The sequence below is a fragment of the Dipodomys spectabilis genome, unplaced genomic scaffold (genome assembly GCF_019054845.1).
Source record: "Dipodomys spectabilis isolate Male_0828 unplaced genomic scaffold, ASM1905484v1 ptg000043l, whole genome shotgun sequence".
Taxonomy (NCBI): domain Eukaryota; kingdom Metazoa; phylum Chordata; class Mammalia; order Rodentia; family Heteromyidae; genus Dipodomys; species Dipodomys spectabilis.
Window position 1 is genome coordinate 22,516,730 of NW_024870720.1, and position 13,770 is coordinate 22,530,499.

Genomic DNA, 13,770 nt, shown 5'->3' on the forward strand with positions numbered 1-13,770 from the left:
AGAAATAATCTAATCATATTGCTCTTCAATACACTTATGTAGACAATTCAGACTTGAAGTAAACTTCAGTAAAATGCAGCTTTTCTTAGCCCACAAAAGGCTACAAAACTTTTCCTTTCAAGTAGAACCCTGGAAGTTTTGAAAGGGGCTGCCATCATTCAGTCAATAAAGGTGCTATATATTTATATATTTCATGTACAAAATTCTGTGGAAGCAGTGGAAGGATTTTGTTGTTTTATTCTTAAGTTCAGGTTCTTATTCTATGCAAGTTATAGTTGCTTCATGAAAAATGAAGACAAAGAGGAAGATGTGGAGACTCTAGTAAAACACTGATTATAAATCTGGTCACTGAGACAAATGATCTCCTAAGGTTTAGAAATCACTGTTTCCCTTTTGTTAAAGTAAATCTCAGGGCTCTTTAGAAAGTGCAGATCATTCACTTGAAGTGACATTGGCAGAAGTTACAATGGCGCCACCCCGTTGACCAGCTGCAACTTCATTTCTTGAAGGCTGTTCATGATCTTCTTCTGGTGACCCACAAGAGTCACTCCAAGCCGTCTCAAATCCCTGCATGAAGAAAGCACACATTGGATGCATGTATTGATTCAAATTGTAGCACACCTCAATATCTCACGCAGACAAAAGGGAAAACCTTTGGCAGAAATTATCTATGAGCACAGTCCCAACTTAGGGAATTGTCATCACTGTATCTTCTCACATAGGAAAATTTAGCCTTTTCTTTTCTTTCTTTCTTTTTTTTTTTACTTTGGGTCCAAAATACCATATTTTCTTCTTTTACCAAATAAACCTAGCATTTATAGGAATTTAACACATTGTGAAAACTACATACTATCAAAAGTCTTTCATCCACAACACCTTTGACTTATATTTAAAAACAAGCTGAGTTTTTTAAAATTACAATTGTTTAAAGTATAAATTAACATCTTTTGAGCTCAAGACAAGTGGCTGTGATTTTTTACTACAAATTTATAATATATTTAGGAATGCTAAACCTATAAAGTGTTCATTTAGTTATGTTTGAAAAGAATGTGTATCAAGTATAAGAAACATGGGTGATCATAATATGTTTATATACATGTTTAGGAAATTACTATGCTTTGAATGTATAATAACGGCATAACAACTTTGTATTTAATGTTATTTTTCAGATCTTCATAAAATTAATATATTGGAAACAGTGACGTTGAGACTATTATAGTTGAACTCAAGCAATTTCAGAAAACGCAAAGAAATCTCTTCACAAAAGAATACAAATTAAAGTATGCCTTAGCTGAATTTAAACAAGAGGTATGAGGAAGAATTGTTTACTAAAGTTGTATTATATGTCTCCTCTTCCCTTCATGGTTTCTTGATTTCTTATGAGAACTTTAGGAGTTAAAAGTAGCCCCAAATGCTTAGGATGAGGACAAATTTCTTTTTTAGAGTGTGAATGAACTCAGATTTTACTATAATAAGATTGCAGGTCAGGTCACAGTATAAAAATAATCATGTTAGATGTGGCATTGGAGATGATCATCAAGACTGAAGAATAGGTAAAAATTCACTTTGAAATAAAATCACTATTGTTAGATAATCATAAAATCAACTATGAAACAGGCAATGCAGACTACAATTTATTTTTTTTTAAGTTTCAGTTTCATCTTTTCTATTTTCAACAAAATCAGAATTTCTCACCATGGTCCATATCAACATTATAAATACATGTTGTTGGGCTGTTCTTAGACAGTAGGGTAGCCAGTGGCATCTATGGTGGCCACTCATTAGATACCACAAAGCACTCTACATCTTATGTCCCTTATTGTGATGGACAAAATATCTTCAGATATTGTTGGGTAAAAATCTCCTCCATTTGAGAACAATAGTACTAAACATGGATACCATGTTACCAGAATATTTAACCCCAAGACACAAACATTTTTTTAAGTGCGTTTTATGGTTTGGAAAATGCAAGGCTGAAGAATTTAAGTCTCTTAGCTAAATAACAAAGCCAGCTGTAGTAGAGTTAGGAACAAAACCAGGTAACTAATCACAAAGACTCTATTCTTTATTTCTCATTATACTTAGACTTGATATTAGGAAAAACAAAACCACTTTCAGATAACTATAACAATGTTTTTCTTCATGAAATACAAATTTGGAAAATACAACATTCAATACCTAAAATTCTAAAAGAAGTTCTCCAATGATGGGAACTGAGCACATACTTCCTGATGAAGACTATGGTGATTGCATCTATAGTAATAGTCTCATGTATGTACCTATTGCCTGCAGAGTTACAGCTGCATTTATTCAACAATAATCATCAGCATTCCTATAATACATGCAGTATGTATATGCTTCTACACAATGTGATTTTCACTAGAAGACTCAGGATAAAGCTAGTTATAAAGATTAGATTGTTCTTAAAAGTAAAGTAGTTTTAAAAACTCTTGATAATTTTCTAGGGACACTGCCTATAAGAATCAAAATGGAATTAGAAATATGTCCATAGCAAAGGTTAAATGTTCATTGTAGTAATCATAAATGCATTATTTGTTTTTAGATAGTTCTGCCGCATACTTTTTGTTGTTTTCATGTGTTTCTACTTCACTATCTACTGCATCCATGATAAGAGTAGATTAACAAAATAACAGTAAAACTATAAGAAAATTAAAGTATTCTGCACTTGAGGGTGAGGGGGCTCCTATAATGTTTTGTAAAAGAAACCATTTCAAATTATATCTTTTATGAAACATAGCCTCCCTCTCACCATTAAGTATAGAATACTTTAATTTTCTTAAAATTTTTTGTTAATCTACTCATATCATGTACTATTTTTCTCATTTCATTTTTTCCTATGTAAGACATATCTAGATAATTGTAAGCATTTTTCTTTTAAAATATTATACCAGTATTATCTTGATTGTTTGCAATCTTAAACAATGGTCAAGGTCAATCCTAATGATTGCAAACACTGCTCAAGCGTAAGCTTATAAATCTCAGCATGATGAAAATACTATTGTACACACACAAAATAGATCTCATAAAATGATCATACACAATTAGTTTTAGAAAAGCTGTAAATAGAACAAAATGCCATTGTTAGCACTATATTTGAGGATTCTTTCAATAATTCTAATCAGTGTAACATACTGCTCAGGCATATTAAGATTTCAAACTGGTAAAATAAAATGTAAGAAATAATTAGAGGTGTGTAGCTGAGGTAGGAGTCAACTTTATTCAGGATAAAAGAGAAACATATGTGGATGAATTCTCTAGCTCAATCTTCTCCCCTCTGCTTTACATAACTGAAAGATTCCCCATCAACATTGGTGGGATAGAAGAAGTCAGATTACTATGTATTTAATGATCTGTGGGTTTTGCTTTCATCATAGTTGAACACTTCAGGTATGTGTCACTTTTCAATTTATTTCCACGAATCTCAATAATCATTTCAAAACCTACATAATAGTGGTCTATCATCTATTTATATATAAACACGTTTATATTTGTCAAGAGGATGCATAACCTTAGTATGGCTTTTATTAAATATGGCCTACTAAGAGCTACAGTTTTAGCATAAGTATAAAACAGAGAAGATTATGCATTATTTGCTGAATTATGCATAATGACTTTTTTTTTTTTAGGGTCCGGTCATGGGGCCTGAACTCTGGGCCTGGGTGCTGTCCCTCAGCTCTTTAGATCAAGGCTAGCGCTCTACCACTGAGTCACAGCGCCATTTCTGGCTTTTTTTTCTTTTTGCTTATGTGGTGCTGAGGAATCGAACCCAGGGCCTCAGGCATGCAAGGCAAGCGCTCTACCACTGAGCCACCTTCCCAGCCCTGCATAATGACTTTCTTAAGTTAATAAATGCATTTGAATCTTCTGTGTAAATTTTGGTTTTAAATTTAGAAAATTGTTTATTTTAATATTTTAAAACTCAACTCATGGGTATAGGAAACCCTGTAGCCTATACAAATTGGTATATTTAAATACATTGAATTTTGTTTATTTTTCTGAATAAACAGAAGTTGGCAATACTGGTTTGACTAGAAGTCTAAAAAGCAGCTGTGATTTTGTTGTTCTTTTTTTTTTTTTGGTCAGTCATAGGAATTGAATTCAGGGCCTGGACACTGTCACTGAGCTCTTTTTGTTCAAGGCTAACATCCTACTTTGAGCCACAGCACTACTTCTGGTTCTCTGGTAGAGATAAGAGTCTCACAGACTATTCTGTCCAGGCTGGATTTGGAGGGTGATCCTTAGGTCTCAGCCTCCTGAGTGGCTAGAATTACAGGAATGAACCATTGGTGCCTGGCTTGTGATTCTGTTCTTAAGTGCAGATTTTTGAATAAATTTATAGTCCCTATAGTCCATAGTAATTTAAACATACATAATTGTAGTTTCTTGTCATTTCTGACATAATAGTTGTTCAAATATCAAAAACTATACACGGGATAGCAGAATCATCTGAAGTGAAAATATACTTTGACCAAACATGCTTTAAGATTAAGAACTCCAAGTCTTTACTAAATTTATTCATTCATGCATGTGTTGGTAAACAATATATAAACACATACCATTAAATCTTAAAGAATGAAATTTGAAACCAAAGTATGTGGTTCTCAAAAATATGCTTCTTACTCTTATTTTTCTAAACCCTCTATGAAACCAAATTTGATGTCACAAATTACAACAAAATTTTCTTATATATGCAATTTCAGCATTTATTTATCAGCTTTGAATGTAACATTTTTTCTAAACATTTACAATATTTGAATCATTCAGTTCCTCTGATTTTATGACAATAGTTCTAGGAATAATGTATTTTTATTATAATACTACAGGGGATCAATAAAATTAATACTTTGATATTGGGTTAGGATTGTAGAAAAATTTGTTATCACAGTGTGTTTTGACAACTTATCTTTTTTTTCTTTTTGCCAGATACCCAAATTTTCTTTTATTATAAATCCTAAGTAGTACCCAGTTGAGAGAAAAAAAACATACAGAAGGCATATATTTTTAATATTGATATATAATTAACTAATTGCCCTAGTTGTGTGTGTTGACACAGTATTTGGATAATACGTTTTCAGCAATTAAGAGAAAAGAATAAATGAGAGGTATATTAATAGTACAGGACTATTCATGAAATCAGCTTTGGTAAAATTAGGTTGACTGGCTTAAATCCTAGTAAAGAATTGGAAGCGACTGACATACAAAGGCAAACAGCTGTTGAAGGAATATGTTCTAAATTTTCAGAGTAAATATGTTAAAAGATAAAATATCTGAAGGAAGCCATCTAAGAGGCAATAAACTGAATAAGAAGACCATTGAAAGAAGATACAAAAGGTTATGAAGACTTGAGAAAAGAAAACACACAATGAAAAGAATTTGAGCATGTAGAAATATATAGGCGAGTTGACAAGTAAAAGTGAAACATAATATAAAAATAACTAGCACACAAAGTATTTGGGGCCCTGGAATAATGAACTAAGCCAAAACATTTCTTATCTTTATAATTATCTGTGAAGGGGAGAAGAAAAATGTGTTAGAAACCTATATATATATATATATATTTATATATATATATATACATATACATATATATCTAATCTATATGCATATATAGATATATATGAGCATGTGCCACCTTAATAAAATAAGAGACATTGTTTAATGCAAATATTTTTATTATATATTTACAAGTAATCTGACATTGGGTAGAAGAAATACCTACAGTATCATTTTAATATAAAATGACAAATGACTTCAATAAATTAAAATGACCATTATTTACTGAAAAAATTAAATAGCAATCATGTAAAAATAGTTTAAAATTATCAGCAAAATTTTCAGTATACTATTTTAAATATAGCACAAATGAGTTCCTTGAATGTCCGAAGAAGTGACGGTCAAAGTATATATGTATGTCAGAAAGTGACGTGAGAACAAGAATGGTATTAGTAAACTAGGAAAGCAAGCTGAGTGGTTTTGATTTTAGGATTATGAAGTTATCCACAGGATGGAAGAAAGTGCTGAGTTTAGTTTATGAATTAACTAGTGACAAATGATGGTACCCTGTTACCTTTTCTGAGGAGAGCAGTGAATTCAATGACTCAAAGAATGACAGAACAATAGAGATGGCTAGAGAACTAAGTTTTCAGTGTTCTTAGCTCATGGAGTGATGACAAACTAAAGTCTGTGGGTTAGTGATTTAGAATACTCTAAGTTTTTCTAATCCTCACAGCAATATTTTAACCTTTGAATTTCCAGGTCATATGAAGTAAATTCTCATGACATTATTCACAGGTTAAAACATTATAAATGTGGATGTAATCAAGATTGGAACCATCATATGACAGGTAATTTTCACATATAACAATTAGGCTAAAATAATTACACACACAGAGTATATAATAAAGTACAAACAACTTACAACCTTAAATTATTTAATATTTCACTCTAGTGATCTTTTATTTGACTAGATTTGTTGAATTTTAAGCGTGCAAACAGAAAAAGGGCACAATTGGTTCCACTGAGATTGTACCAAATAACAGATCTGAGGCAGGATCTAATATATTCTTAGATCATAAGAATATAAAATGTACCACTTGGGCATCAAATAAGATTCCTGCCTGGGAAATTTTACTCGAGCTGTTTATAACCTGGATTATTTGCCATAGAAATCTGAAATTTAGGTATATGTTTTGTGCTGAATTTAGGAATATATTTTGTTGTTATGTAGGACTGACCACACCAATTGTGCTTACAATTTGTTTCATTTTGTATTTACATTCATATAACATAGGTACCAGTATAAAAACTTATCAGGAAAACATCTGTTTTTTTTTTCCACAACACAAAATGCCAGTATTTTGCTAAGAAGCTGTTATTCCAATTATTCACATATTAAATGCTATTTGTTTTGAGCAAAGAAGCAAAGATACTGGCCACAAGAAGCATTTAACCATGCAGTTGTTAACAATACAGGCTAAAAAGATGAGGCTTCTTTGAAAGCTGCCACACATGGACAAAGGTTAACTGATTTCCCTTGATCTCATCCAGACTGGCTTCTGAACAATTTTCCTCACCCCAGCAATCATGTAAAAATTATCAGAAAAATTACTCACTCCAAGGTCACCTGAGCCACAGCGTCCATTGAACTGTATCCATTTTCCATGAAAATCTCTGTGTACCGGCCCATCTTGATTGCTTCTAGCCATTCACCTACTGACCTGTAGGCTCCAGAGCCTAGAGAACCATGCTCTGCCAACAAATTAGATACTCTAAAACATAGAAAACATAGATATTATAAGTCACAATGTATGGGTAGTCTCAAAGGATAGATTGTAAAGGGCATTCCTATCTTAGGGATTTTAGAGAAATGGAATGAATCTGTATGACACTATTCTTATGTATCTGTATGCATTTCCAAACCAATATAACATACACCACCAGTAATGGATCATGGTGTAAATATGAATCTGCAGTGATAGTAATATATTCGTGTATAGTTACCAGTTGTATCAGGTATGCCATTATGGCAGTGGATGTTGATAATCATTTTAGAAAGGTGGCATGTTCTTAGAGAGAGGTGGCATTTGGAAGACTTCTGTTTTCTGCTCCATGTTGCTCTCAAACTGTAATTACTCATTTTAAAATTGTGTATATAGTTTTGTAGTGATTTATGCATATATATCCTACTATTTTTTGGTTTATAAAATACTACATATGCACGTGGAGGGTAATTGGTACAAAGTAATACTTTTACAATTTAACAGAGGAACCTAGCGTTAAGTTAATTTCCAAGGAAATCTAGAAACTACTTATCTTTTGTTTATTTTTTTTATGTCCAGTGCTGACTGATTCACCTGGTAAGGTAAAAAAAACAAACTGTAACCTCAAATATATGTGGAAACAGAACAAAATCAACCAAACCATGAGATCCTTTTTAGAATGTTAAAGTCATACTTTTGGTAAATAAAAATTATGAGATGTTGTGTTATAAAACTATATCCTAAAGAAATAATTAGGAAAAAGGATCAAGGTCCTTTGTATCTGAGTATCAAAAATAATTTGAGTGGCTGTGATAACTGTGAAACATGGGACAGAGACATCCTCCTTTCCATTCATCTTCTCAGAAGTTTCTCACATTCAATTTACACTTCAGTCTATTTGAGTGCTTTTTTTTTCTTTTTTCAAAACCAATTCTTAAAAAAAAAACTACTGTGCTTGAGATGAGCAATGACCTCCATTCTGCTAAAATTCTACATCTGTAACTACCACTGTATCTCTTTGTTTAAACCATATTGTTTAAACCTCTACATTTATGAAAATAGTGATTCTCTCTTGTTTGGCTACCACAGCATGTCTATCACTACTTTCTTTTTACTCTTTTTTTGTGTATTTTCCTACTTCATTTCCTAAGTTAAAATCTAGAAAGACCCAAGACTTGGTCCTATATCTTCTTTTTTTGTATGTTTTTATTGTAAAAATGCTGTACATGAGCAAGGTAATGAGTACTTTCCTATTACGCATTGTCACCTCCTCCTTGAAACCCTACCATCCCTTCCTTCCCACCTCCACAACTACCCCTCCTCCCTCTTAAGTTATAAAATTTGTTTTCAACATAGTGTTTTGTGCATCTAATTGCTACAATGGGTCAACCTGTATCCTTATTAAACATTTTGTTTTTTCACTTCTCCTCCCCAAATTAGAGCAGTGTATATACAAGATGCAGGGCACCAACATCAAATACAGTGGAAACAAGGGTTATACTGTGGGGGAGGAACATACAAAGAAACAAAAACATCACATGGTACATTATAAATATGTTAGAAACAAAGCAAGAAAGAAAAAAAGATATTTGTGTCCCTATCTTGGGGTTTATTTTACTTAACATCATCTTATATGGTCATATGTACATAGCTTTTGGCCTTTTCTGCTTGTCCTACACATGTACTAGTTATTGCAAATAAGGGAAACCATGGGCCCTATGTTTTTCGGGCCTGGCTTACTTCACTTAATATAATTTTTTCCAAGTCTGTCCATTTCCTAACAAATGGGGCAATGTTATTCTTTCTGATGGAGGCATAAAATTCATATATATATATATATATATATATATATATATATATATATCACATTTTCTTGATCCACTCAAGGGCCATCTGGGTTGGTTCCATATCTTAGCTATGGTAAATAACGCTGCAGTAAGCATAGTCATGCTGGTAGCCTTAGTATGGCCTTGATTGTGATCGTTTGGGTAAATGCCCCAAAGTGGGATTGCTGGGTCATAAGGGATGGTCCTATATCTTCTAATCTCAAATTTTAACTACATTCAGTCCGTGGGCTAGTTTAGACTTTCATGTTTTAATAACGTTTATTTTCTCAGTCTTTTTTTACTTAGAGTAGGTTTTATGTATTAGCTTTGTATTTCTCATAGACAGGCCATCTCTCTGAACACGTTCAATATCATTGCGAATCACATGTGATCTTCTTCACCTGCCTCTCCTATTGAAGTACTTCCAATAACAGTATATGCGAAAATTGTCCACTTCTTCTGCATTCTTATTTTTCTCACAATCTCTAATGGCACATATTGAGTATATTACTCATATAATTCCAAGTTGCACCTTTTGACTACCTTATTCAAGACACCATGCTTCACCATTGAAGTAACAATAGCCTCTTGCTTTTATTTTCATTCCTTACTGCAAAACTAAACACATGGTTTTGGAGGTTTTATTGGAATGTTTTTATGTTCAATTTCTCTCTCACAGAACAGTATAATGGGTCCATCAAAGGAAGTTGCTAGGCTTAGTTCTTACACATTGCATGCTTAACTCTTAGCCCACAACATGACACAGTTGAAGTTGAACAATTGTATACTGACTGTTTTAGTGATTTATGGTAGGGTCTAAGACTTGTCAGAGTTAGAACTATAGAAGAAAGCAGAATGAGAACTGAATTTTATAGGTTAAATTATGGAGATTTTGCAGGTTTTGACAGTATCATAGTTGGCAGAATATGACCACAGGAAAGAAAACCCAAGGTAGGGTAGAGTTGAAAATCATCAAAGGAGAAAATTTGGGGGAACTGAGAAATACTTAAGAGCAGTCATCAAAGCTTGTGACATAGATGAGGATAGAAAGAATGAGAGAGATGAGAACCCAGGAATTAATACTTTCTAGACCTGGAGTTTTCAGATGACTATAAAGAAAAGTAGTGGGAATGTGGCTCTGAAAGCTAAATCTGATTAAATTAAACCTGCTGCTACATGGAATCTTACATTCCACTCAAGAAAACAAGAACATTATTTAGAAAATTTTAACTTGTTTTCAAGCTACATTGTTGATGATCAAGTGAACCAATATAAATTAGAACAATATTTTATTTCATGATTTCTTTTCATTCTTTTTATTCATGATACTCTAACATAATTTAAATAATAGCTGAGAAATCAGCTTAATAATTTAAATGTCAATGAACAATTTTAAAACAGATATTTAGGGAACAGCTTGGGAAGAATGTTAAGAAGATACACTCTCCAGTTGCTACCACAGAAAGTTAATGATGCCTAAACAGAACTTGAAGATTTATTTCTCACTTGCATTTAAAATGACTTTTTTCCTTGTAAACAAATGTTATGTCAAAAACATAAAACTTCTGTAACTTCATAAACAGTCTGTTTTCATTTAATTCATGCTAATAGCCAATTCAGTTGCTAACATAATAATCTTTCTTGTAAAAATAAGCAAGTCTTCAAATTTAGTGAAAATAAGAACCTGGCAAATTTTAGGGAAAGGTAGGGCATTTTTTGTGTGTGTGTGTGGGTTGTGGGGCTTGAACTCTGGGTTTGGGTGCTGTCCCTCAGCTCTTCAGCTCAAGGCCAGGACTCTATCGCTTGAGCCACAGCACCACTTCCAGGTAGAGTATTTTGTAAGTCTGCAACATTATTTTAAAATGTTTACAATGTTATTCAAAAACTTATAAAAAATACAATTATTTTTGTATATAAACTTTCTTCACGATAACTCATTTATCATTTAAAGTATTATTTTAACTGTGCCCTACATGAGTAACCAAATATCAACTGTACAACTGGATAAGAGCAAATACGTTTTCAATATGAAGCATAAAATGTTGTCATATTTAAATGACAGACACTTAAATTTATTTTTAAGGAATTATTAAAATGTGTTTATTGTTAGACATACTTAGTTTCAACTGTGTCATTGTTTTATTTCATTTCTCTATGACCTCATTTTTTTCCCTTCATCTGCATGTACCTTCCAAAATGCATGAAAATGTAACATTTGAGAAGTACTTTTAATGCTACCTAAATGTGGCTAGAGTTCGTATGTTTCTGATAGTGTCACTTTAGACTATTAGGTCAGGAGAAAGTATCTATGATATAAGCTTAAGTAAATTAGTTCCATAGATATTCACTGACCAAGAAATATAAAAGAATGATTTCATTGATGAAATATTAAAGTCATCAAATGATAATAAGCACATTCAGAACACGAGCTCAGTTCTGGCCTTGTACCTGCTTGATGCATTGACCAGCGTCTTCAAACTACTTGGGTTGCGGATCAGCTTGTCCAACATGTTAACTATATCATCAAACTTGGGCCTGCTATTCCGTTCTTTCTGCCAGCAATCCAGCATTAATTGATAGAGAGCAGCAGGGCAATCCATGGGGCTTGGCAGACGGTAGCCTTCCTCGACTGCCTTAATCACCTGCAGAAAGCAAAGCAAACCAGTTCTCAACACCACAGATTTCATACATGAGAACTTGAGGAATTCACTTCACCTAGCTTTCAGCATCACTGTTTTGTAAATCTATGATTAGGTTTTTATTATAAAATACAAATAAAAGAAATAAACTACCACAGTATAAAGAGAATTTCTTCACACTTGATAAATAAATGGTAATCATTTTTACCTAAAGTCTTGGTGAAGGGTGATTTGTAAAAATAATTGACATAAAATGCATTGTTCATGTTTTATTTATTCTTCTATGCTGGAATCAAGTAAAGATTAAATTTTCCCAGTGATTTCTCTGAAAACTTAATGTCTTTTTAATGAAAAAATATGTGCAGAGTCACATTTTAAAAGTAATAGAACAGCAATTTTGCTTCAAAAAAGACTTTTGGGTATAAATGATGGATAAGCCAAAGGCTAAATTACCATAACTGTCTCATGTCTCATTTAATAATGTCAAGGTCTGAATGTTTATGATCATCTGCTGATTTCTGTCAGAAATTTGAAATGACTATCTTAGTAGCACAGACTTTACAAACATCATTGATTTTAAATGTAACCACATATGAATACCAGTCTAATTATGGGTTTTCTTATCAAAAACATTTGTAATAATGTAGCTACCATCAAAAATTCTAACTTGAAAAATATTTGTCCATACTACTGAATATAACAATAGTCGCTTCCTTCATTTATTAACCCTCTAATGTTTGAGTATTGATAAAACAATAATAGGCATACTTCTCAAAATTATATTGTGCGTATCATATGACTAGAATTACTTGTGACTGTGTAATTAATAAACTTAATTATATTATTCCACAAAATTTTTATTTCTTTTGGTAAATGAACACCAATTATCAACAAAGGAACTTGGCAAAGATAATTGTCAAAGATTGGAATGAGCTCAGCTTCTCCTTGATAAAGAACTGACATTTGCATAAATTCAGTGACAGATGGGAAGAAGATGAAGTGGTAGGTGTAAAAGGCTTTTATGACCTAGGAGTTAAGCTGAAAGTAGAAATTAAACACTTTCAAGCCTATCACACTGAAAAGCCTTTTCTGTTAACTGAAAATGAGCAAAATTTTCAAAGGGAGAAAAATTATCAGGTATAATTTGAGAATCTTTTAGTCTGAAGTAATTGAAAACACTCCCACCTGGAAATTTGTAGGAATCTAGCCAGAGCACAGAAGGCATCTGGGATGGTAAAACACACATGAGGGTTATAAGCACATGATCATAGCTTGAAGTTGGTATCTGTATATTTCCATGGAAAAAAAATATACAATAAAGATCCCAAAGAAGAATCAAAAGTTAGATGTTGAAAAGAAGACAAAAGTAATTAGGGACTCTGAAAATACATAGTGAGAAGAATAATTAACTACAAGCAAATGACCACAGCTACTGACAATACAGTTAACTGAAAAGTGACATAACTAATTTAAAGGCAAATCATAGAATTTCAACAACCATAATATAGCTCATGTGTAAAACCCTCATGCATCATAGGAAATATATAGCAAGACCATAGATAAATGACAAATAGACTAATAAAAATGTGTAAAAGAAAACAAAATCTTGAATTAAAATAAATTTTGTTGTTGTTGTTGTAATTTTTGTTTTGTGCTCAATACTGATACTGGAACTAAGGGCATAGAAGATGCGGTCCCTGAGCATTTTTGCTCAAGGCTAGCTCTCTACCACTTGAAACTCAACTCACTTCTACTTTCTTATAGATGAGAGTCTCACAGACTTTGTGGGTGGACTGGCTGAGATCCCAGTTCTCAAGTCTCAGTTTTCGGCATGGCTAGGATTACAGGCATGAACCCACAGTGCCTGGCAAGAAGGAATTCTTAATAATGACCAAAATATATTAAGAAAACAAACATTAAACTCTGGCAAGTATTTTAATCACTAAAAACTCTAAAGATCAGCCTACTTACAAGCCAGTCCTAACTATTGAACATATATCCAAAAGAATATTAATCACTATACAA

General features: G+C 32.5%; 1 protein-coding gene across 5 annotated transcripts in view; it reads right to left on the minus strand.

Annotated features, from left to right (window-relative positions):
• Window positions 1–461: 461 nt before the first annotated feature.
• The window catches only part of Epha5 (EPH receptor A5), a 293,039-nt gene continuing 279,730 nt past the window's right edge, over window positions 462–13,770 (minus strand). For all 5 annotated transcript variants that reach the window (XM_042678116.1, XM_042678115.1, XM_042678119.1 and 2 more), the window contains 3 exons: window positions 11,555–11,748; window positions 7,134–7,289; window positions 462–567 (listed from right to left, as the gene is read on the minus strand). In XM_042678116.1, coding sequence (XP_042534050.1) covers window positions 462–567; window positions 7,134–7,289; window positions 11,555–11,748 — 456 coding nt within the window. The remainder of the gene's footprint in view (window positions 568–7,133; window positions 7,290–11,554; window positions 11,749–13,770) is intronic.